The sequence below is a fragment of the Lacerta agilis genome, chromosome Z (assembly GCF_009819535.1).
Source record: "Lacerta agilis isolate rLacAgi1 chromosome Z, rLacAgi1.pri, whole genome shotgun sequence".
NCBI classification, from domain to species: domain Eukaryota; kingdom Metazoa; phylum Chordata; class Lepidosauria; order Squamata; family Lacertidae; genus Lacerta; species Lacerta agilis.
The window spans coordinates 7,968,241-7,993,834 of NC_046331.1; the positions used below are offsets into that span (position 1 = coordinate 7,968,241).

Genomic DNA, 25,594 nt, shown 5'->3' on the forward strand with positions numbered 1-25,594 from the left:
TGTCCTAAAGCAACATGAAACAGTGCAACATTGCTTTTAATTGCTGAAGAAGAGCCCTACTGGACCAGGCCAATGGCCCATCTAGTCTAGCATCTTCTCATAGTGGCTGCCTAGATGCCTGTGGGAAACCCGCAAGCAGGACCAGAGCAGAAGAGCACCCCCCCACACACACACACACACTACTGTGGTTTCCAGCAACTGATATTCAGAAGCATCGCTGTCTCTGAGTGGGGAGGCAGAGCACACTGACATTTCATCTTGGTGTTTGCAAATTCAAAAATCTGCATCCAAGACTCTCTGAATGACCCTTTGCTGCCAGAGATCCCTGTTTTTTTTTGAATTACATATTTGGTTGCCCAACATTAAGCTCGTCACTAGGGCACTCCAGAGTTGCATCGGCAGAGGGCAGTAGCCTATGGGTGAGGCAGGCAAACCTCTCACACCTGCTCAGTATCTTCTCCACCTGGACGGGCTTGTCAGGAATCGAATCCTTGAGGGTCTTGTTCAGTTGCAGAGCAACCCAGACTTGAGAGTTGCGGCTCGAACACTGCAGGGGAGTTTCGCCCTCTTTGTTTTTCAGGGTAATATCCGAACCACGTGAAAGAAAGAGGCTGCAAGATGGGGGGAAAAGCGGTGAGAGCCAAAAAGATGTGAAACTAATGTAGCCCTAAGTCATCTAGCAGCTATTTGATATATGACTTTTAGAAGAGATCTCAAGGCAGCCCTGTATAGGGAAGTTTTAATGTTTGATATCTTACTGTGTTTTTATACTTTGTTGGAAGCTGCCCAGAGTGGCTGGGGCAACTCAGTCAGATAGATGGGGTACAAATAAAATTAACATCAACATCATCACCACCACCATAGCTCAGTGGTTAGAACATCTACTTTGCACACAGAAAGTCCCAGTTTCAATCTCTGGCCTCTGGGGTGGTCTCCCTGTCTGAAATCCTGGAGAGCTGTCAGCTTAGTTAATGCCAAGCTAGATGGAGCAATGGTCTTACTAAGTATAAGACAGCTTAAAAATGGAATGACGCAGAGAGCGTTCCAGTGGTCAGACAGAGAGGCCTGGAGTGAGGTCCCTCTACTCTGAATTGTGCAGTCAGAAGGAATCACCACTGAATTCAATGGAGCATATACCCAAGATTGTGCAGATTTGCTGTATATTATACACAATGCAGCCTATCAATGTATCTAATGGATCAATACAGCTGCCTGCCTAACTCTCCTTGGGTGGCTAGAGGAGCAGTCATCAAGAGGCACTGGACTTCAAAATGTACACCACCTTTCCCCAACCTGGTGCTCTCTAAGTGCTGCTCGACTGCAGCTCCCATCAGCGCCAGTAGCCAGGAATGATGGGAGAGGGGCTGCATTCCAACGTCCGGAAGACACCAGATTGAGGGAGGCTGCACTAAGCCCCTTGAACCTGGGGGACCTTTTTCTGCATCCCAAGCATGTGTTCCACCACTGTGCTCCAGCCATTCCCCTTCACACAGTTGAAATGGACCTGTCTAAGAGGAAGCCCTTTCCATGTTTTAGGTGCCCAACTGCTCTATGACAGGGGAGGCTCTCTGAAAGTTATTGGACGCCTGACTCCCATGAACCACAGTCAGCATGGCCTACGGCAGAGGTTTTCAACCCTTCTGAGTCCATGGCTCCCTTGCCCAACTACATTATTTCTGTTGCCCCCCTGTGAAGTAAAACACACAAGCCTCAGGAGCCCAGTTATGTTGCCCCTTGCCTGCAGAGCCAGCAGCCTCCTGCCCCTTTTGGGACACCCTCCCTTGTGGAGGGTTCCCTCAGCTTTGCCTCTTCTCCTCTCCCCTCCTTGGGAGTACTTGCAGCAGTGGTGGTGGTTGCTGCTGCCACTACACCAGCAGCCCCTGGTCTCTAAGGCACCCCCTTCGTCCCCTAAGAGAGGCACTTCCTCACGCCACCTCACAGGGACCTGGGAAGTGGATGCCTCCGGCCAAAGGCAGCTGAATGTGAGGCCAGCAACTTACTCATCTCGGGAGGCAGCAATGGCACCATTCACTTGGGGAGCTTGTAGCCAGGGCCACTACAATGAACAGCCTTGCGAGCTTCTGGGAGGCAGAGACACAAGGGGGCATCAGAAGAGGGAGGGAGGGAAGGAAGGAGGGATGGAGGCTGGTGCTGCCTGCAGAACACCCGACTATCATTCAAGGCACACCAGGGTGCTTACGAGCACTGGTTGACAACCACTGCTCTATGGTTAGGGATGATGACAGTTGTAGTCCAACAGCATTTGGGGGGCAGAGGGAGGATAAGCTCCCCATCCCTAAAGGGTCAGACAGTCTGACCTGATACATGGAGCATTAACACTGGCATCTGGAGGTTTGCCTGCTTTGATAAACACTTAGGGGGCAACCTAAGGCTGCTTTGCCCTCCAGTGGCAGAAATCACAGCACCATTGGTTGTAACTGTTTGCAGAATGGCAGTCAAATGCACTGCTCCGATGCCAGTGTTTTTTTTTACAAAAGCAAATAGCAAAGCACTGCTCTCTTTCTGACATTTGACATTTTTAAGAACATAAGAAGAGCCCTGCCAGATCAGTCCAGAGGTCCCTCTGGTCCTGCATCTTGGTCTCACAGTGGCCAAACAGATGCCTCAATGGGAAGCCTGCAAGCAGGACTTGGGTGCAACAACACTCTCCCCGCTTGTGATTCCCAGCAACTGGTATTCATGGGCATACTGGCTCTGACAGTGAAAGCAGTATATATTGCATAAATACCCTCGTTTCATGCTCAGATTCAAGTAGCTTGCCTGAGGCCACCCACTTGGCCTTTGAATGCACAATTCTCAGACTGAGATCTAATGTCTGAATCAGGGCCGTCTTAAAGGGATCGGGCACCCTGGTGCGATGATCCCTCGGCGCCCCTGGTGGGCCGCCTCTCCGCCCACGTCGCTCCCGCACTGGCCGCCCCGCCCCTCGGGAAGGGGGGTGGCCGAGCAGGGGATGAGGGGCGTGGCGCTACAAGCCAGCCGCCCTCCGGAGCCCCAGCTGGAGCGCTGGGAAGGGCGCGCAAAGCCCCGCGCCGCTCCAGCGCCACGCCCCTCATCCCCCGAGGGGCGGCCAGCGCGGGAGGGAGGTGGGCGAGCGGGGGATGAGGGGCGTGGCGCTGGAGCGGCGCGGGGCTTTGCGCGCCCTTCCCAGTGCTCCAGCTGGGGCTCCGGAGGGCAGGCGGCTTGCAGCTCGCCCACCCGCCCATGGGGGCGGGCGCGGGTTGGGGAGGGGGCGCCCGGTATGCTGGCGGGCTCGCGGGGGCGCCCCTGGGGGGCCTGGCACCCTGGTGCACCGCGCCACCCAGCCCCTATGATGAGACAGCCCTTGTCTGAATGACTGCCCTATGTGCAATCATTTAATAAATAAGATTGACAACAAGCTCACAAGCAGGACCTGAGCGCAACAGTGGTTTCTCAACTTGCAATTTTCGGGTACACTGCCTCTGACGGTGGAGGGAGAACATAGCCATTGTGGCTAGCAGCCACTGACATGATTCTCCTCTATGGATTTGTCTAACCCTTTCCCAAAGCCATCCAAACTGGTGGTCATCACTACCTATTGTGGAAGCGAATTACAATTATGTGCTGTGTCATCCCCCAACTTCTTTTAAAGCAACAATAAGCAAGAAATTAAAAGGAGTTTTGGTTTGGCCGTGAAAGAAATAGAGAAGTACAGTAGGTGTGGCACGATAAAAACTGTTCCTTCAATGCTCAGCTTTTCCGGTGTTGTGAGACGAAGAAAAACTTTTTGGTGTATAAAATTATGCATTTGGGGAAAGCTTCTATACACCTCTATCATGTTCAGCAGAGGCCAAGTGGGAGACATGGAAAGGCACCACAAGGCATCACCTTTCCCCTTGCCCGTCCATCCCGGGAGCCTCCCCCCCGCCCACGAGGAGGGCAACGAAGGGAGAGGGGGGGACTCCTGGGGGATGGGGCGTACTTACACCACACACTCGTAGCGGTTCTCTCGGGCCGCGATGTGCAGTGGGGAATCTCCGTGGATATTCACCGCGTGCAGGTCACACTTAGCAGCCAGCAAAATCTCCGCAATGTCGACACACCCCGAAAAAGCAGCCCAGTGTAAACAAATGTTCTCCTCCTGGAAATTTGGGGGGGGGAGGAGGACAGAAAGTTTAGTGTGCTCATCCTTGGCACCAGGGGAGGGGGGACAGGACTACCCTGCCCTTAAGCTCTTGTTCCCTGCAGTACGTGGGCTGCCTTTTCTAGGCTGCTCAAGCTGTGCTTTCAGGCATGTGAGGCAGGGAGCTCCCAGCAACAGCCGCCTCCGAGTTCACTGAGGATGGTGGGGGAGGGGGAAGCTTGAAGCAAGGGCTGCCCTCCTTGCCTTATAAGGACAGATGAGTCATTTGTCTGCAGGTTGCAGCATGATCTGGACAAACCCATGGGGAGACGCCGCCACAGACACGAAGGTATTAGCAGAGGAACTGTGTGACCCAGACATGTAGGACACCCGTGGAAGTCTCGAAAAGACAAGTCCCCCTAGGGGGGGCCAGCAGCTGGCAAATCTGAAGAGGGATGGAGGGAGGCAGCAGTGCCTCCACCATCCTCAGTCAGAGGCTGCCTCTGGGCAACCCTTGATTGCTCCTGGCTGCAGTTAGCCTCCAGATCTGGAAAGATTTGAATACTGATTGGCCTGGTGCAGAAAAGAGTTTTTTTATCATTTGAGCCTGTGGATTTTTCTACTGTTGCTCAGCTCTGGAGAGCATCCTGGAACCCCTCCTGGGCTATTATTAAGGGATCTACTAAGGCAAATCTTTCACAGGGTGGGGGTGGAGGAACAGAAACAAGACCAAATCTCTTCTTCCCTATCATGTCATAGGCCAAAGCTGTTAGCAGCTGCCCTGGAGCAAGAGGGTGTTTTCCTTGAGGGCTCTGCTCCCCCATCTCAGTGAGACTCAGCAAATGAGCCTCATCCTGCAGAGGTGTGCAATGGCAACAGAAGTGGTTGTGTCTGCTCTGTGCTGCCTCTGCCAGCCTGGTGCTCAAGGCGTAACCTTGTTGATACTGAAATACAGGCTTTCCAGACAAATGCTCTTGTGGACATGGGAGAAGTAGGACCTTGGCAGTGACCAGGGCCCCTTGACACACCTGTGTGTCACCACCACCTTACTACCTGTCTGTTTGGCATTAGCCTAAAGAGAGACCTAAAGGTAAAGGTACCCCTGACCATTATGTCTAGTCATGGACGACTCTGGAGTTGCGGCACTCATCTCGCTTTATTGGCCGAGGGAGCCGGCATACAGCTTCCGGGTCATGTGGCCAGCATGACAGCCACTTCTGGTGAACCAGAGCAGCGCACGGAAATGCCCTTTACCTTCCCGCCAGAGCAGTACCTATTTTTCTACTTGCACTTGATGTGCTTTTGAACTGCTAGGTGGGCAGGAGCTGGGACTGAACAACGGGAGCTCACCCCGTCGCAGGGATTCGAACTGCCGACCTTCCGATCGGCAAGCCCTAGGCTCTGTGGTTTAGACCACAGCACCACCCGCATCCCCAAAGAGAGACCTATGCACAGACAAATGCATATGTATAGGCCATGGGTGAGGAACTTGAAGTCCAGGGGCCTTGTTGGACTCTTGCTTGTTTGCATGGAAGACAGAGAAGGAGTGTATGAGTTGTGTGGAATCTAGCCTCTTGTGCAAAGGGAAAATGTGCATTTGTTCCTCCACCTACTTTTGCATCTGGCCCCACTCACCACTTGTGTATATACTTCCAGAAATGCTGCCCAGAAGGAATGTGGACCTCTGGCTGAGATAAAAAAAAAATCCCCACCCTTGAATCAGAGCCAAATGCCAACTCATTGTTCCACCTGAAGGATTTTTGCAAACCTATAGCCTTTGCTGGGGAGTAAACCTCACCAAACATGGCAAAAGTTACTCCTGAGTAAACAGGCTCTGAGTTGCTCTTGTTATCCTCCCCAAATGCCCAACATTGCTCTTGTGCTGAAAAACATTCCCCTCTTCCCTGAACCACAATCCCTGGGCCAATCCTGGTTCTCAATACAAGGAAGAGTGTTAATTGGGAAGAGTCCCCCCCCCCCAAGGAAATGTGTCCAGCCTATAACTCCCAGCAGCCAGTGATGACGAGAACTATAGTCCAGCAACACCTGGAGCAGTATTCTTGAATTCTGGGTCCCCAGGTGTTGCACTGCAACTCCCATAATCCCTCATCATTAGCTAAACTAGGTGGAGATTGAGGGAATGGTAAACACTGACCTAGGGGATCACAGGTTTCCCACCCTGGCTCTAAGGAGCATCATTCTATACTGCATGCAAGGTATGGAGAATGTCTCTATTTAGTAAATGCATTTCCTCCTGAGGACGGGCTCTTAAAGAGTATGGATGGGGAACCTGGCGCCCTCCAAATGTTGCTAGACTCCAACCCCCACCATCCCCAGCAACGATGGAAACTGCAGTCTGATCAGGCCTGACAATTTAAACTGCTACCAAATACTAAGCAGAGCAGAGCCCAAGACTTACATTGTCCCGGATGTTGATGTCTGACCCTTTGGCCAGCAGCAGCTTCACCAGCTCAACGTGTTTGTACTCAGTGGCCCATATCATTGGTGTCCAGCCTCCATCATCCTGGGAATGTAGGAAGAACCCAGCTCGATCAGACCCCAAGCTCCATATGGTGGCAGCCCAGGTGTGGGGAACCTCAGGCCTGAAAACCTCAGGCTGTTGCACTAATCACTCCAAACAAGTGTGCTCCAGTACTGCATTAAGACAGTCCAGGAGTGGAGAATGTTGGTCATGCAGAACATCTCCAGGTTATATTACTACTAATGGGCTGCAGTCCACAGACATGTTGCACTTCCACCAGCAGCAGAATGTGGTATTACCATACCTATCTTGTGCAGCTCCAGACCCCAGAGCAGGGAATGGGATCCTCAGGCCCTGCCCCATGGGACTCTCCCCCAGGCTACACCCTTCACCAGCCCTGCCTTGCATCCTCCTTGAGTGTTTTAGCCTGGCTGGAACACGTTCTTGAATTCTAATAGTGCCTCTTGCTTGTTGGAGGACAGAGAGGTTGTTTGTGTATAAACTAGTCTACTGTGCTAAGGTAAAACCAACATTAGTAGCTCCACTCACTTTTGCCTCCGGCTCTGCCCACCAGTGGCACATGGCCCTTGGAAGGTTGCCCAGAAGGGAGTGTGGCCCTAAAGTTGAAAGGGTCCCCCATCCCAGCAGATGGGAATCTAAGGAAGGGGCATTTTTCTGATTGTGCAAGTGTCTGCCACACATGGCTCATTGTCCTGATGCTTTGGAAGGACTGCACGGGCAGCAACTTACCTGGCAGTTGACATCCACCTGCTCGTTGCACAGGAGGTACTGCACCACATCGTAATGGCCCTTCTTGGCTGCCAGGTGCAAACAGGTGGAACCTTCCGCATCCTGAACAAGAACACACAAAAGCAGGAATATGTATCACTTCAAGTCACTGGTATGTTTTCAGTGTGGATTTCTGTAAGAAAGCACGCTGGACGCCAGAGCCTAAATAATATGACCCATCAAGCTGAATGCAGGCCCTCAACCCAATACGTCTGCAGTAGCAACTGAAGAGGGCTGCCCTGTACTAAGTCAAGCCACTGGTCCATCTAGTTCTGTATTGTCTACACTGACTAGCAGAAGCTCTCTGGGATTTCAGGCAGGGAACAGCCCCAGACTTATGTGGAGATGCCAGGGATTGAATCTGGGACCTTCTGGATGCAAAGCAGATGCTCTAACACTGAGCTAGAGCCCCTTCCCAAAGAGGGCATAGGAAGCTGCCCAATACAGTCCCAGGCCACTGGTGCATCAAGCTCAGTATTGTCAACACTGACTAGCAGCAGCGCTCCAGGATTTCAGACTCCGATTTCTCTACTGATGCCAGGGATTGAAACCCTCTTGCAATCAGGGGCAAAACTTAATTTTTTGCAAATTTATTCAGGGAGGGGTCTTGTTTTGGGGTGTGAGGTATTTTAATACAGTGGTACCTCGGGTTAACTACGCTTCAGGTTAAGAACTCTGCTTAAGAACAGAAATCGTGCTCTGGCGGCGCAGCAGCAGCAGGAGGTCCCATTAGCTAAAGTGGTGCTTCAGGTTAATTACGCATCAGGTTAAGAACGGACCTCCAGAACGAATTAAGTACTTAACCCGAGGTACCACTGTATTTTATTTTGATGATTGGACAACATTTAGCTTGGTAAGTCTACGTTTGATGAAGGAACACAAACTGCTTTCAGAAAACCAAAGAATTGTAATGTTATCTTCTGAGAATATCAGGTAATGCTTAATCATCATCATCATCACCACCACCATCATCATCATCACTGCACATACTTGGCAATCATTTTAAATGATTTCTATGCAATTTTACACGTTTTCAGCAGCGTAGCGAGCCGCTTTACCGCCCGGGGCGGCAAACGTGAAGGCACCCCCCGGGGGCGGGGCGCCGCTCCGTAGTGTGCGTGCCCTGACGTCACGATGCATGCACAACCTCCTGGGTGGACTGCGCATGTGTGGACATGCACATGTCCACCCAAGATGGCGGGTGCAATCGGCCGGCACCCCTTCCATGCGGTGCGGCAACTTTTAAGGCTGCAACGCGCGAACAGCAGCACAGACGCTGTTCTGCTGTTCGTGCGATGCAGCCTTTTAAAAGTTGCCGCGCTGCCGGTGTCAATCGCGGGGGTGGGGCCCGCCCCCAGAGTGTCACACACACCCCCAGTGCGGTGCCCAGGGCGAACCACCCCCTTGCTCTGCCCCTGCATGTTTTACTTACCAAGCAAAACTAAGCTATATTAATTTAACTAAAATACATTTTGAACTCCCGGGTCATGTTACAACCCTTTAGCATCCCTCATTTGGGGAATTTGAAAGCTTAAAAATTTGCCGCGCCCTATTCCTGAATGCAAAGCGGATGCTCCACCACTGGTCACACTTCATTTTTTGGTCAGAGCAAATATAAATACAGCAAGGAGGTGGGGCTGCTGACTGTATTGTCTTGATAATCGCTTTGCTAAAGAAGTATAGAGGGACATCCTCCAGGAAAGGAGAAGAAACAAAGGCAACAGAATGAGCAGGTAGAAAGCTAAGATGGCAAGAAGTGCCACTGTGCACCAGTGTTTTAGTTTCTTTTCCTTTTTTTCTACTACAAAAGTAGTACAGTATATCAAGAAAAAAAGTTCTAGGCCAGTCTCCCCTTGCTGCACTGGTTTAAAGGTAGGGTGGTGAAGGTTATTTAAGCAGAGGCTGGATGGTCATCCATTGAGAATGCTGTAGATGCATCTCGCGTTGAGAAGAGGGTTGGAGTAGAGGACCCCTAAGGCCACTTTCCAAATCTACGAGCCTAAGATCACACATCTAAAAATGTGATTTCCCCCACTTCTTAGCCTGAAGTGACATGAGACTATTCTACCACCTCAGTAGCACAGCCCCCCATGCCCACCTCATTCCGGTAGCCATGGATACAGCACTGATCCACTGATCGCCAGGGAACTTAAGCCCAATCCCTCAGAGGCTCACCTCCACCTGCAGGGCATGGCATGCTGCCCCTGTCTGAAATCTATTATCTCTGGCTCTCCTATAACTACTGCTCATTAGCAATTAAAGTAAAATGGGCTGCTTTTTTTGCAGGGTGTGTGTGTGTGATCGGAGCACCATGCAAGGATGATTAATAGGCTACAGGGGTTATACATGAATAAACCAGTCTTGATTCAAGTTTTGTTATATAGCAGGGGTGGGAAGATTTGCCGGCCAGGTGGCCATGCTCCTCTCTAGGCAACTTTCTAGGAGCCACATGCAAGAGGTGGGCAGGGCCAGAAGTAAAAGTGGTGAGGGTAACAGATGCTGATTTCCCCACACTTTCCTTGTTATCCTCCATCCAGGTGAGCAAGATAGCCTGGTGTCTGTCAGAGGCCCTCCCCTGCAGAGAACACTGACTGGTTGGGTATATAAGGGGTGAGAGCAGCACCTTGAATTTAGCCTGGTGGCTAAATGGCAGCCAGTGCTCCCAAACCACAGCTTCCACCAGTCACAACTAGCATGGCCAATGGTCAGGGTTAATGGGCTCATAGTTTAGTAATGGCTAGATGTTTCCCACTCAGAGGAAGAGGGAGGTCCTGCTAGTAGGTCTGCTGTCCTGTGAGACATTTTCTTTAGTGGCCCCTATGGTGCAGAATGCCCTCCCATCCGGGAGGTGTGTCTGGCCTCATTGTTGTATCCATTTTCATGTCCTGCCAAGGCAGACCTTTCTGCTCAGACTGAGGTGGTGGAGGGTGAGATCAGGCTATCCTTCAGTAGCTAATTGACAGCCAGTGCAATTCTAGCAGCAGCAGCAGCAGCGTAACATGGTGGAATGTGCAGGTGTCTGTCCTTAGCATTTACCATGGCCCCAGGTGCACCCCACACACTAAATCACAAAATCTTGAGGCTGGAGGGAATGGCTAGGCGATCCGCCTGCGAGCACAAACTGCCCTGTTGTCATCCATGCTACAGCTTGACACAAGCGAAAAGGAAGAATCAGCAAAGGGGGAAATGAGTTGTGTGTTTGATATGTTGTCCATGCTCTGAGACCTCTAGGTTAGATTACTGCAATGTGTTAAATGGGGGGGGGGGGGCTGCCTCTGATGATGGTTTGGAAACTTCAGCTGGTTCAGAATTCAGCAGCCAGGTTACTCACCAGGGCAAGATGGTTTCAGCATATAAGGCCAATCCTGGCCCAACTGCACTGGCTGCCAATTGGTTTCTGGGCCCAATTCAAAGTGCTGGTTTTGACCTATAAAGCCTGAAATGGCTCAGGACTGTAAAACCGCAAGGCAAAACCCTCCCCAAATGAACTGATTCAGACCCTTCTTAGTATGCTCCCTCTGTGCAAGGACTGAAGGGTAGCAACGTGAGAATGGACCTTTTCTGTGGTGGTTCCCCACCTGTGGAATGTTCTCCCCTGGGAGTCTTGCCTGACATCTTCTTTACATATCTTTAGGTACCAGGCGAAAACACTCCACCTCTCTCTGGTTGTTTAACCTATGGCCTTTTAAACCTGGGGGGGGGAGAGCATATTGTTTTCTTTGCTATTATGTTATTTTTGTGTTTTTATACTGTAAACCAACCTGTGATCCTTAGATGAAGGGCGGTATAGAAACTGAATCAATCAATCAGCCAAAACACCCCCCTGGAACTGCTTTAAAATTCTCTGTCCTAGGACATTTTTTAAAAAATAAAAATGATTGCAAACAACCTGCAATCTTGTGACAAATAGTTCATTGCAAATAAGGGCAGAACACCACACCAAGTCCTGGTTTGCACGTCACACTAAGCCAATTCGTTTCTCAGCACGAACACACAAGTGTGTGGCCTCTCAGAAAGGAGATTGCATCTGCTTTCCTCCTCCCAGTCACTGCTGACAAAAGATAAGGTTCGGTTTAGCGTGTCATCAGAGCCAAGGATTGTGCTTTAGCTCTTCCAGACAGACCACAAGCTGCAAAACATATGACATACCTTGGTTATGGGTTGTGGTTAGTCTGGAGAAATCTAAACCATGAACCCAGGTTATGACGACATAGCAAAGTCACTGCTTAGCTCAGCAGCAAAACAACCAGAGCAGCAAAGTGTCCGCTCTCTCCTCTCAGAGCCTGCGTTGCCTGTGCATTTGCACTGAGTCATGATTTGACATGCCAATGAGACCATTGCCACCTTAACCGATATAAAAAATCCAGAAGCCATCAGTACCTTGGGATCCACTAATGCTCCAGCCTTGATGAGGTATTTCACAGTCTCCAGGTGGTTATTCTCCGCTGCTTCCATAAGGGGGGTCCTCTGGTCGTGAGAGCAGGTGTCTATATTAGCGCCAGCCTGTGCCAAGACAGATACACATGGTAACAGTTACTGCAGGGAGTCACACAGCTGGGCTCATGGCCAATTAACGACTTATCCTGTGCCACTAAGAAATATGCAGCTTCCTGTTCCCTTGAGCCTATGGCTTGGGCCACTGCAACCCGAAAGCAGAGAAGTTCATCAACGCAAAATGGAGTAAGTCACATTGTCATTCATCTAGTGCACTGGGGAGTATGCAGGGGTGGCTAACCTGTGGCCCTCCATATTTGCGATTTGTGGGATTCTCTGCCTGGGGAGACTCGCCTGGAGCCTTTGTTACCTATTATCAGGCACCAGACAAAAACATTCCTCTTTACCTTTGGCTGATTAAGCATTCTTTGACTTTTTGTATGTGTCAGGGAGTGGGTGCGTTTGTTGTTGTTACGTTGTGCTTTTTTGTGTTTTTATACTGTAAACTGCACTATAATATTTGGATGAAGGGTGTTGTATAAAACAAACAAACAAATGAACAAACAGACACGGCCTTAGGGCCGGATGAGGATTCGAACCTGGGTGTCTCAGGTCCTAGTCTGGCACTCTAACCTACACCACGCAGGCTGAAAGGTTAATTAACTCTCTCTTTTAAAAGGGCAGCCAAAACACCCTGTGAAAACCTCAGAGGGGTCCTTAACATCCTATCAATTCACACTTAACTACAGTCCCAGATCAGCATGACTCATCCCTAGCAGGATCTCGCAATATGTTCTCTTTCTAAACTAGAACAGGCTCAGCATCTGTTTAAGTGGAAGAATAGAAAACCTGAAACCACTGGTTGATTGGACAGGGACAGGGCTTCTGTCGTGGGAGTTGGCAAAGGGATGCACTGGCAAGAGCAGTGACAAGGAAACACACCCACCCTCTTGACACCCCACCCCCCCAAAAAAAAGCACCCCAAAAACTGGGATAAACCTGGATCAGCATGTGGCAAACGTCCATGTGTCCTGACTCTGCTGCTGCATGGAGAGGAGTCCTTTTGTTCTGGTGTTCCATCTTGAAGTTCGGATCGAGCCCATCCACTAAAAAACAAACACAGGCCCACAGTGTAAAGTCAAAGGGAACAGAGTCAAAGGAGGGCTGTTTCTGATGGGGCACCTGGAGCAAGATTGTATCCGATTCCTTGATAATCTTGGCTATCTAGAGGGGATTACCAGGAAGCCTCCAAAGGCAAACAGAATTGCACACAGCTGGGGATACCAAATAGTCTCATGACCTACAGGAGATGGTCCCGATGACAGCAAATACTTTTTCTCGCTTGGGATTCTGCCATGGTTGTGAGGCAGCCTCCCACTAAAGGAACAGATCACACCTGGGATCATCACACCTTGGCTTAATAAGCAGAGATACGAATTACTCTTTTGGCCACACACACAAGTAAATCAACCAATCAACCTGTCCTCCAAGGAGCTGAAGGTGGCACAAAAACTTCTCCCCCTCCCTGTTTTATCCTCATAAGAACCCTGGGAAGTAGGTTAGGCAACTGGTCCAAGAAGTTTCATGGCTGAGTGGGGAGGTGAGCCCTCATCTCCCAGGTACCAAGTCCAACACTCTAACCACTACACCACTATGGTTACCCATGCTGTTCAAATTTGCTAAGTTATGGTTTGCAAGAAGACAAACCTGTAGCTTGAAGCTGGCTAAACTTCCTGGCTTCTTCCAACATGGTTAACTGTAGGTTTCCCAGTTCAGGTGAAATGCAAAGAAGCTACGGCTATGAAAGGTTTCAGTTCAGCCTTTTCGCTGCTGGAGCAACTACAGAGCTCGGGGTTCCCCAGAGCACAACCAGAACACTGGCCTAGCCTACCTGAACCCCACTTTTATTCTACACCCTGGTTGAGCCTTGCTCCACCACAAGGCAGAAAAAAATATATCCGCTTATTTAGCCCTGATATAATTGCCTGACATAACTGAATACTTTGGGAGGGGGTTCAATTGAGGTTTCTTTCTATAAGCCTTCTGGTGAAGTTTTGGTGCAAATACTGTCTTCTTCCTTCTCCAAAGCTGTAGCATCAATCAAGGCTGCATTCTCAGCAGGAGCATGTGATGGGAGTTATCCATCAGTTAAGAAAAACATGGGGGGGGGGGTCACTTACGCAGCATGAGAAGAACCTTTTGCAGCTCCCCTTGCCTGGCAGAGAAGTACAGCTGCTTTGAGTGAAACCGTAATTTCTTGGGTCTGTCAAAAGGAAACAGTTATTACTAGTATTATTGAAGAGCTTTTAACATCTCCTCCCGCCCCCAGCTTTTTAAAAAACCCTCACAACAATTCTATGAGGTAGGGGTGCTGAGGAGACAGTGAGTGGCCCCAAGTAACCCAGTGAGCTCAGTGGTGGCCGAATGGAGATTTGAACTCGGCTCTCCCATTTTCTTGTCCACACCACACTGGCATGAATCCAATGTATAGGACTGGTGTATTGCCCTGACAGAGGACCACGGTCACCCAGTTGGCTGAGGTCTACTTGTATGGTCAACTAATTTTTTTCCTGCTTCTTTTAACTATTTGTTCATTATGCTTATTATCCTGCTTCTAAATAGACTGATCAGTTCCACACCCATGTAACATCAACAAATCAACCAAGGCTATTTCTGTTTGCTTATTTCTTGTTAAAAGAGCAAATAACTCTGTTAGTTGATATTTTTTAAGCTAAGCTCAGTTACTGGGTTTCTTAATTGCCTGATAAATTAACAGAATTTGGTGACAAGAATTTAGGCAAGTATGGTCCTACATACAAAAGGCCTGTTGTTGTTGTTGTTGTTGTTGTTGTTGTTGTTGTTGTTGTTGTTGTTGTTGTTGTTGTTAACAACACTGATTTATTAATCATCTTCTAAACTATTGTCTCAAGGAGATACACACACACACACACACACACACACAATTAAAAACAATTAAAAGTACACACAAAAATGCATTTAAAGACAAGACTAAAACACTAACGAGCAGGTGCTTCTGGCAACGACCCCATTTATTCAGCTGGAAAAGCCTACTGGAACAAAAATGTCTTCAATTCTTTCTGGTAAGTGCAGGTAGCATGCACCTGTAATATCTCAACAGGAATGCTTTGCCACAGAAACTCTACCCTCCCCCCGCACCTCTGGATACCACGGTCTTACATTGAACATAACCAAAATATTTTATAATCTGAACAAGAAAGAGAGATTGTGCGATCTTTCGTAGTTCATGAAAATCTTGTAATAAAAAATATTTTTAAAAGAAAAGAAAAAAAGAACAGGAGAAGCCACACCAAAAGCCTTTCTCTGAGTTACTGCTGAATATGCCCTGGCTTCCAAGAGACTGATTGGGCCCACACCCAGGCAACACCCACAAAAACTACCAAGACAATTCCCATGGGCCCACAGCCAGCTGATTCTTACTTTTCAGAATCTAGGGCGATCAAGGCGCTTTCCAAGGTTTCTTTCATTGGTCCCTGGGAGAGACAGGCTGGGGTAGATTTGGGAAAGGCAGATGTCCCGGCCAAGTCAAATCCCTCAGCAGACGAAGTCTCAGACCGGACTTCTTCAGACAGCTGTGCTCCAGTCCCACTGTGACCAAAAAAAGAGAGGAAGGGCTAAGGGAGGGCAACAGCTCAGGGATAGAGCATTTGCTTTGCATGATGTGGGTAGCCCACATGTGCCCACCTGACTGCTTTGATTGGTGGAACTGGCACAACTACAGGTGCCGCAGAACACCTGTTCCACATTTGTAAGCACTTGATTGCTTAGTATAGCAGCACCTCCACTCTGGAACTCCCTGCCTGTTGAGATCAAGCAGGTCCCTTCACTGTTCTCTTTCTGGCACCTGCTAAAAACATTCCTGCTTATACAAGCCTACCCAGGTGGCTTAGAAAGCTCAGGTGATTTTATCTGTTTCAATACTTTAACCTTTGCGTGTTTTAAAGCATGGTTGTGAGCTTTTCTTGGTTTTACTGTTTTGTCTTTTGAAAACCACTTTGAGATTTTTCAGAGTCAAGTGGTGTATAAATTTTATGAAATAAATGAATGAATGACTGACTGAATGAATGAATGCAGAAGGTCTCAGGGTCAATCCCAGGCAGCTCCACGTGGGGCTGGGAAACACTTCCTGTCCAAAAACCCTAGAGAGCCACTGCCAGTCAGTATACTGAGCTATGTGCACCAATGGTTTGACTTAGAATAAGGCACCTCCTTGTGTATTTTAAGGGAGCACTAAAGGCCACTTTCCTGCATTGTGTGGAACGGACTTTCTGATAAGATGGTATCTGCAGAAGAAAATAACATGAAGACAGCAGGAATCAATTTGGTAAATATAAGGGGCAAGACAAGCATCTGCTTTGTATTCAGAAGGTCCCTCGCTCAATCCCTGGTTCCATCCCTAGAAACCAGGAAGGCTGCTGTCAGTCAGTGTGGGCAATCCTGAGCTGGATGGACCAGTGATGACTCAGTATAAGGATGCTTTCTCTGTTAAATGCATACGGTACCTCACAAACCACTAATAACACTCTCGCATTTTGCATCAAGCAAGGAAAAAGATGTAGGCTTTAAAGGCAAATAGTTTGCAAATACTCAGTAGCATCACACCATTATTTTGTAACCGCTCTACCTAATCCTTCTCTCCATTTACTGTGTGGACCATCTCTTTTTAGCAGAAAGGTAGAGTATATGGACAGTACAACTCCCACTGGACTGCTTCCCTTCAGGCTGCAGGTGGGAGGAGCAGCGTACCTAGATCCATCCCTAACAATTAAAAAATAATAACTCTCACTGCAGAAAAGTTAACATATGAGGCAGAAGCCTCTGCACATAGGTCTTCTCCCGGTGTCTTGCCAAGCTTGAGTTCTTAATGTAGGGACAAAACATTCAAACATGCAACCCACTTTCCTACAGGATGAAGTGGTGCATTCCAAGAGAGCCAAGTGCATAGTGCATCTTAGACTTAATGGCCAGAGAGGGCTGGCATTTGAGGTCACAGCTTTGCAAGTGGATTATGTGGATAGCTGCCAGCTGCTGCAACCTTGGCTGTGAGCAGCAAGGCTAGGCATACCAAACAGGGTAGCAGTTCACAAAGCAGACTTGGGGTGAGGAACCTTCTCCACCCAAAAGGGCCACATTCCTACCTGGGCAACCTTCCAGGGGCCATGTGCCAGAGGGGCAGGGGGCAAAATTGGTCTGAGCAAAAAAAAAACCACACTCTTCTCTCTCTTCCATTCGGACAGAGCTCAAGTACACATTCCAGCAAGGGAAGAAACACTCATGGAAGGTGTACAGTAGGGCTGGTGAGGGTGTGAGTCGTGGAGCAGGTACCAGGGAATATTTTGCCCTAGACCTGAGATCCCCTACCCCTCTCATTAAGGAACAACAATGCTGAGCATGGCTGGGGAGGTGAGCAATGGACCCCAACACATGCTCAGCACCGCCACCCTCTGGACTCGCCTTCCAGTTGTCGTGTCTGCCCTCCCCTCAGAAGTCCCAGGTTTCTTCAGCTCATAGCTCAGCGAAAGCGTGGAGGTTGTGTCCGCCTTTGCTATAGTCACTTCTTTGGCCTTCGAGGCCTCTTCCCCACAGTGTGGGCAGTAGCTTGTGCCATTGACCTGGGAGGCACAATCACTGTGGAACCGGTGGGAGATGCTGCTTTCTGGCTGGCATTCCATGAAAGTGCCCTGGTTAAAGAGAAGAGACACAATGAAAAGGAGGAATGTCCGTGAGTTACACATCTTCAAGTGGTGCTTCGCCCTTTGGCTGAGGTTTTTCAACCTCTACCTGCTGGAAAGTATCAACCTTTGATTGCAGTTTTTACAGAAGACCTTAAGAAGAGCCCTGCTGGTTGAAACCAAAGGCCAACCAAATTCACAGTGGCCAACCAGATGCCCCAATGGGAAGCCTGCAAGCAAGACCCGAGCGCAACAGCACTCCCTACTTAGCCTCCCTAGCAACTGGCATCCAGAGCCATAGTACCTGCTATAGCAGAGGTAGAATATAAGAAGGGCCCAGCTGGATCAGGCCAAAGACCCATCAAGTTCTGTTCCCACAGTGGCTCACTTAGAAGAGTTATTCCCTTCTGAGAGAGGGAGCTGCCTCGTCAGAGCAGAGATGGAGAACCTGGTGCCCTCCAGGTGTCGCTGGACTCCAACACCCATGGGCCATAGTCAGCTTGGCCAATAGTCAGGGGTGGTGGGAGCCAGAGTCTCTTAATAATATACAGAGGGACACAAGTTTCCTATCCCTGCAACAGAGACAACTAGATGCCCTATTCCTTGTCATGAAGTGGTCAGTGCCACAAATCAAAGCCTTTATCCTACACAAAAGTTTTGGCTTTCATCCAATGGCAAGTCCTACTCAGAGCTGATACGCTGGTATTTATTGGCATGACTAACACAGGCTCATTATTTTCAATGAATTGACAAGTATCACTGGATGCCACCCTTTCGATTTCAGTAAGGCAGTAAATGTCCTCCAGGCATTTCTGGACTCCAATGAACTCCAACCATCCCCAGCCAGCATGGCCAATTATCAGGGATGGTGAGAGTTGTTGGCCCACAGCTTCCTGCATCTCTTATGGCAGTGGTGAAAAATTCACCCTGAGCCAGAAAGAAATATTGTGTGGGCTGTAGATTGAAAGCTAGAAAAGAGTCATATGATACAATAGAGGCAGTGCTTCTAGTCAAATCTCCCTGTGGATGCAGGCAATCCAAAGATTTAGACCATCCCCAAACAGGTGGCTTCTCATGCTCTGCATGTAGTTCTACAGTGAGCTGAGGGACAGCCCACCATCACTCAAAGGTCAAGGATAGGTAAGGTCTAGACTTCCAGATGCTACTGGACTCCCAGCCAGCATGGTCAATAGTCAGGGATGGTGACAGCTGCAGTCCAGCAACAGGTTCTCCAAACCTGCATTAGTGTGTGCCCCTCCTGCCACCACAATCCCACCACCACATTAAAGAATGCTGCAACCTCAGAGTGCAACGATCTCCTACAACTAGGGGAGGTTTTGAACCTTTTAAAAAAAAATTGCTCATACGTAATATGAAATCCTGGAAAGTCACTGCCAGATCAGAAGCAGCATGTAGTAACCTCCAGATGTTGCTAAACTACAACTCCCATCGGTCCCAGTCATCACAGGCAATGCTCAGGTATAATCAGAGTTGTAGTCCAACAGTATCTGTGACGCACCATAATGGCTATCCCTGCTGTAGGCAATACTGAGCTAGACTGACTTTTGGTTTGACTGAGTCCTACGTTCCTACAATAGTGTTTGCAAATCCATACCACAGAGAAGGGATGGGGAGCCTGTGACCCTCCACACACCATTAGACTTCAGCTCCCATCATGCCTGACCATTGGCCATGCTGGCTGGGGCTGGTGGCCCTCCAGCTGCACCTGGAGGGCCATAGGCTCTCCACAACTGCCACATAGCTTTATACCTTGCCTGCATTTCAATAATTCTTTTTGTCCTCTTTAAAGAATGCAACGAAAGCGGGGAGCAAAGTAGCAAGTGCCCTTTCCTACAAAGGCCGCTGTCATTCTTCTCCTGCCAGCCCAGCACAAACACCCCTGGCCCGCCCACCCTCTGTCCCAAAAGAGAAACTTACCGCAGTGCAAAAGAAGCCACAACCTGGGCAGCACTGGTGCTTCACCATCCTCCCTCTGTGGTCCTCACAAAGTACCAAGAACTGGACTTTGTTAGAAGGGCGCATCAGGTCATATTTCAGCACGGGGTTTGTGCACCGGCTTAGCTGAAGGAGGAAAAGACGTCATTCTTGGAGAGTGCACCAGAGAGAGAGAGGGACAAACTCCTCTTCTCTGCTATGCTGTGCTGTGCATTGAGAGTTCACACACTGACTGAACTGAAAGCCCCAATTCACGTCAATTTCAAAGACATGCACACCAAGCAGCTTAATACTTAATATCAACACAAGAAACATTCCACTTTGCTCTTTGACACATGGTTGTAGGACAGGGACTAAACACAGTTCCAGAATCACCAAAGGCAAGCAACGTCTTCCACTTCTTGTTCAGTCCAGTTTAAAGAAGAGTTGTGTTGCACCAAGACTCGCCAAAGCAGCACCTGCAGGCACAACTGTGTCTGCCAGTACCTCCTTATGGCAACTGCAAAAGGCCTCACTATTTCTCTCCCCCATTTGCTCTTTCTATTCAGTTCCTGTTTTCATTGGCCCTGCCTTTCCTGAACTGAACATTCCGTTAAACACGCCCACATTTCACTGGGTGCCAAGACTGGGCACACATCCTCCCTCCCATTCTAAACAAGGGAAAGGAGCAAAGAGCTTCTCTCTGTAAGTGAGTGCAGTGGTGACTGGTGTAGCTGCCTTTTTCCTAATTGATGGGAGTGGATTTCAGGCGGGGTGGAACGCCATCCCCATTTTGTGGCCCGATCTCTTTTTCTGCACTTCCAACCTTCTCGTTCATTGGATATGCTATGAGAGAGGGAGAAAAACTCTCCTCTATCCATGCCACACACAGTTTTATAAACTTCCACCATGTCACCTCTTACTCGCCTTTAATCAAAATTTAAAAGTCCCCTTTCACTCCATTCCCTTGATCACTTTGTTTGCCCTTTCCTGAACATTTCCCAACTCTACAGTATCTTCTTTGAGTTGAGGCGATCAGGACTGTACACTGTACATCACTTCATTTCTCTATATTTTATATCTGGCTCCTGAACATGTGAGCTCAAATTCAAAGCCGTCTGTTATAGCCTAATTGCTCATGCAAGTCATCATTTGGTGCCAGGAACACAGGAAGCTTATGTAGATTCAAGTCTATGCTGGCCAGTAACTGCTCTCCAGGGTTTCAGACAGTAATCTCTCATAGTCCTACCTGGAGATGCCTGGTCCTACCCTCTGGAACATAGGATGTTTCCTCATACAGAGCCAGAGCTTTCACCCATCTACTGCAAACAGCAGCTCTTCAGGGTTCTAGGCAGGGGTCTCTCCCAGACATACCTGGGATCAGACCCTGTAGGCAAAGCAGATTCTCTACCACTGAATCGCAGCCCTTCCCTTAAGAGCAGTTTTCTCTTGTACCTGTTGCAGTCATCAAGTGATGACTGTGCGCACCTGAACCAGCTCTTGCACTTCCTTCCTGAACATTAATATGCCTGAAATCGCACAAGGAGGGCACCTGCACTTGGGCTTCCAAAATCCCCCTGTCTTTTCCTGTCCACTCTGTTTGAACATATCGTGCCCCTTGGAAACACCCTGTTTTAAGGTGGGAAGTTACTGCTAATAAAATATGGGGGAAAATGAAAAGATGTAACTTGCATTCCTAATAACGTAATAATCCTTTATTCTTCACTCCTCCTAAGTATACAAAAGCCATAAGAATCTGGACGTCATCAGGGATTAGAATTGGAATTCCTTAAGGCTGTTAAGAAGAGAAAGATCCATGTAGCCCAGCGTCCTGTTTTTACAATGGAAAACTGGATGCCTATAGGAAGCCCCCCAAAAGGACCACAACAACACTCTCTACACTTGCGCTCCGTAGCAACTGGCATTCAGATGCACCCTCTCTCTAACGGTAGAGGTAGAACACAGCCACCCTTCTTCCCAAACATAGAAGCCACCAATCTGAGAAAGCACCCAGCCTGACTCTTTGGCCCTGTTTATCATTCCTGAGGAGATGCCATCCAAGCCGTAGTAGCAGGAGAAGAATCTGCCAGTTATCTCCTGACCACAGGCACTCATTAGATCTTGGCTCGCCCAGCAGTGGCTAATTGAGAAACTACGGGGTGGCGGCTGCTGGCATGCAGTCTGCAGCAGCATCAGAGAACTTTACTGGGCTACAGAACAGCCAGTGGTAGCGGACTAAATGGAGGGAGCTCATCAGAGACAGCACTAGAAAGGGAAAGAGTGGAGAGGCAAGGTAGGAAACACATGCAGAGGACATATGCAACATCTGGGGGTTGGGGAGACAATCGCTGTGCAAACCACAATTATTCCACCTGGAACTCTGTGAAAAGTGTAAGATATTGACGTACTTCATGGGCTGCACAATTTAGAAGAAACCAAGGCATCCACATTCCACCCCAACTTAATTTGTTGTGCTTTGGTTATGCACCCATGGACAAAACATGAGAGGTATTATTATTATTATTATTATTATTATTAGGCAAAACAAAACAGCAAATTTCAGCAAAGAGGCGTGTCTCGTGCTCTTAAGAGTGAGCTAAAGCATTAGCTACCTCTGTGCAGGAAGTTTCTGTTCTCAACACACTAGTAAAATCAATGACTCAGGGGAGGTCAGTGGAAGACCAACGCTTTGTATGCAAAAAGTCCCGGGTTCAATCTGACATCTCCAGGTAGGCTTGGGAATGATTCCCTGTCTGAATCCTGGAAAGCAGTTGGTATTCATTGTAGACCAGGCATAGGCAAACTCGGCCCTCCAGATGTTTTGGGACTACAACTCCCATCATCCCTAACTAACAGGACCAGTGGTCAAGGATGATGGGAGTTGTAGTCCCAAAACATCTGGGGGGCCGAGTTTGCCTATGCTTGGTGTAGACGATACTCAGCTAAATGGATCAATAATCTGATAATATAAGGCAGATTTCTCTGTCCCTGTGTAATACCTACACTGCTGGAGGTGCCTCTGAATGGTTTATTGGGGACTGCAGGTGGAGAAAGTGCTGTTGCACTCAAGTCCTGCTTGCAAGGCTTTCCATCTGGGGCATCTGGTTGGCCAGAACAGGATGCTGGACTAGAAGGCACTTTGGCCAGCTCTGGCAGGGCTTATCTTGGGATATTATGGACTGTTTCCATCCCCAATAACAGTTACCTCTCTTCCACATCCTATGCCAAACCCCACTCACTGGAACCAGACTTCAATGCCCTTTCCGCCTGGGATCCCACCCACCCTGGTCCTTGCAGATGAGCTGCACACTTCAGAACCTGAGCCAGGGAAGAAGCCCCACGTATGGACTGTTTTCAAGTCTGTGTGTAGCAAGCACCAGTTATTTTGAGGAACTGAAGAGGACAAGCATGTGACTTTATAGGACATGCCAACCAGGTCCCTTGCCAAGCAGAGATGACGCTTCAATGGAGGGTGCCAAGTGCCAACTACAATGATCAACAGAAAAAGAGAGAGAGAAGGGTGACATCACCTCCTTGTCCACACTCTCGGTTGCCATGCACTGGTTATTGGCTAGTGTGGTGATCTCCCGGCTTTTGGGAGTTTCCATTCGACAGCTACAGAGAGGCGCTTCCTGAAGGCTGTCTGTTTCCATTGCTTCAGGGCCATTGGAAAGACCTGCAGGAAAAAAGCAACACACACAAAGAATAAGTAAACCACCCAACTCTCCTGCAATTCACATAAGGAGACTGAGAAGGTAGAGAAACCGTAGCACAATGGTAACACAGGTTGTAAACAGTCACTAGCTGGTAACTTCATTTTTATAAAATAATAATTAAAAAAAATTGTTCAAGGCTGTGTAAGAATGTCTGACATTCTGAAGGCCCAATATAGGCAAGACACCCCAAGTGCTTTGCAATTCTTTCAATCTGCATCTTCACAAAGGCAGGCTGGCAGTCCTTCCCGGACCTAAAGGATGGAAAGGATATATAAAACTAAGTGAGGGAAGAGTGCAGTGCAAATGCACCAGGCAGAGATAATCTGGAGCTTTTGTTGGTGAACCTGCACAACACCAACCTTCTTGCCGTCTCTCCCTTGTGATAAGCAACAGTGGCCCACCTGTGGGGAGCCTAGCACAAGCAGCTCTGACCTACACAGGTGTATGGGTGTACATAATCTGCCTCCCTCAGTGTGGATTCATACTCACTTCTTTTGGATTAGGTGTATAAGCTCCCTAAGAAAAAAGTCAAGTTTTGGTAGGACCCAAACAAATGGCATCATGCTGCAGAAAGGAGACTGTGACTAAAGATCAGGAAGAACTTTCTGGCGGCAAGAGCCGTTCCACAGTGGAATGGATTCCCTCAGAAGGTGGTGGACTCTCCTTCCTTTGACTGAGGCTTTTAAGCAGAGATTAGATGGCCATCTGTCATGTATGCATTAGTTGATATTCTGGCACTGCAGGGGGCTGGACTAGATGGCCCTTGGGACCCCCCTCCAACACCACAATTCTATGGTTCTACTTAAGTCTCTACAGTTTTTCAAACTCTAGCCTATTTCAATCAAAGTCTGGATACCTGAAGCAACCCAGTGGGGAAAACTATTCTCCTTCAATATTCACCATTGAACTGAATTTCCTGCAAGATTCAGTGATGGCCACCTGCCAAGACTGCTTAAAAGGGAAGTTGGAAAAACACATGAAGCATGAGGCTTGTCAAGGGCCTTGACAATCATGATACCTGCATACTACACTCATTATCATAGGCAGTATGTCCCTGCATACTAGTTGTTAAGGGAGCAAAAACCAGGTCCTGCTTGCTGGCTCAGGAAGAACATTAGAAGTTGCCTTATATTATACAGTGGCCTTATACCAAGACAGAACCATTGGTGCATATAGCTCAGCTCTCCAGGGTTTCAGACAACCAATATTCCCAGTGCTGAGGATGCTGAGGATTCGACCTGGGCCTTCCTGCATGCAAAGCAGATGAGCTATGATTCACTGAGCTACAGCTTTACCCGCAGGCAACACACCTACACTATAAAAATAGGCCTGATGACTCAATCTCATGCTCTGCAGAATGCCTACAGCCATGCAAAGTTTCCAGTGCCAGCATGAGATAACTCAGGTCCTGCTTATGGGTTTCCCAGAGACATCAGGTTGGCCAGTGAGACAACAGGATGTTGGCCCTTTGGCCTGCTCCAGCAAGGCTATTTCTTATGTTCTTATACAACCTTTCTTTCCCCTTTTATTTCTTTTTTTTCTAATCCGAACAATGCTCAAAACTAGATTTGTTTTTGAGGACTCTTTACGTTTGCAGTTAGATGATACAGAAATCAAGGCCATTAAATAAATAAATTGTTAAACCGATCCATCATTCCCTGGATCAACAGCTGCCACTTGAAATCAATGTACTGGTCGCAGTGTTGGTGCCAGCACCTCTCTTGAAATCAATGTTATTTGTCTCATCAAGCTCCTCTCCAGAGGTAACAACCGCAGGAAGGAGGAGGAGGGGGGAGGAGAGGAGAGGGAAGATTCTTCTGAATCACTTTTCTTAAGCATAAAAGCATTGTGGAGCATGCATCGTTAAGAGTCTGCTCAGCCTACTGCAGCTTAACTGGGTGAACTGGTTACAAGCAAGTGCCATGAACAACAATAGAACATGGGAAACATATGGGTGAAGGTCCAAATGGAATTCTGCACCCATCCTAAGTTTTTATGAACATAGGAAGCTGCCTTATAAACAAGTCAGACTCCTGGGTCCACCTCTTGTTTACATTGACTGGCAGCAGCTCTCCAGGATTTCAGACAGGGTTCTCTTCCTGCCCAACCTGGAGGTACTGGGGATTGAACTGGGAACGTTCTTGCATGGTCTGCAGATGTTCTACTCACTGAGTTATTGTACAGTAGTACCCCGGGTTACGCACACCCCGTGTTGCGGACGTTCGAGTTGCAAACGCCTGCAACCCGGAAGTGTTTCTGGAGCACGTGCAACCCCCAGATGCGCAGAAGCGTTCTGCGCACTTCGCGCATGCGCAGAAGCGCTCAAATTGTGCTACTTCCGGGGGGTTTTGTTTTCTTTCCGTGCATTCGTGATACACACACACACACGTTGCGTACCGTGACCCGGTAACCCGGGGTAACA

General features: G+C 48.6%; 1 protein-coding gene across 3 annotated transcripts in view; it reads right to left on the reverse strand.

The window, feature by feature from the left end:
* EHMT1 (euchromatic histone lysine methyltransferase 1) overlaps positions 1–25,594 on the reverse strand; it is a 70,852-nt gene that overhangs the window by 17,291 nt on the left and 27,967 nt on the right. For 2 of the 3 annotated variants that reach the window (XM_033138128.1, XM_033138125.1), the window contains 11 exons: positions 22,987–23,132; positions 19,460–19,603; positions 17,304–17,530; positions 15,270–15,437; positions 13,991–14,073; positions 12,810–12,916; positions 11,757–11,879; positions 7,338–7,439; positions 6,525–6,629; positions 3,969–4,123; positions 444–611 (listed from right to left, as the gene is read on the reverse strand). In XM_033138128.1, coding sequence (XP_032994019.1) covers positions 444–611; positions 3,969–4,123; positions 6,525–6,629; positions 7,338–7,439; positions 11,757–11,879; positions 12,810–12,916; positions 13,991–14,073; positions 15,270–15,437; positions 17,304–17,530; positions 19,460–19,603; positions 22,987–23,132 — 1,528 coding nt within the window. The remainder of the gene's footprint in view (positions 1–443; positions 612–3,968; positions 4,124–6,524; positions 6,630–7,337; positions 7,440–11,756; positions 11,880–12,809; positions 12,917–13,990; positions 14,074–15,269; positions 15,438–17,303; positions 17,531–19,459; positions 19,604–22,986; positions 23,133–25,594) is intronic. The other variant, XM_033138126.1, reaches the window with a different exon arrangement.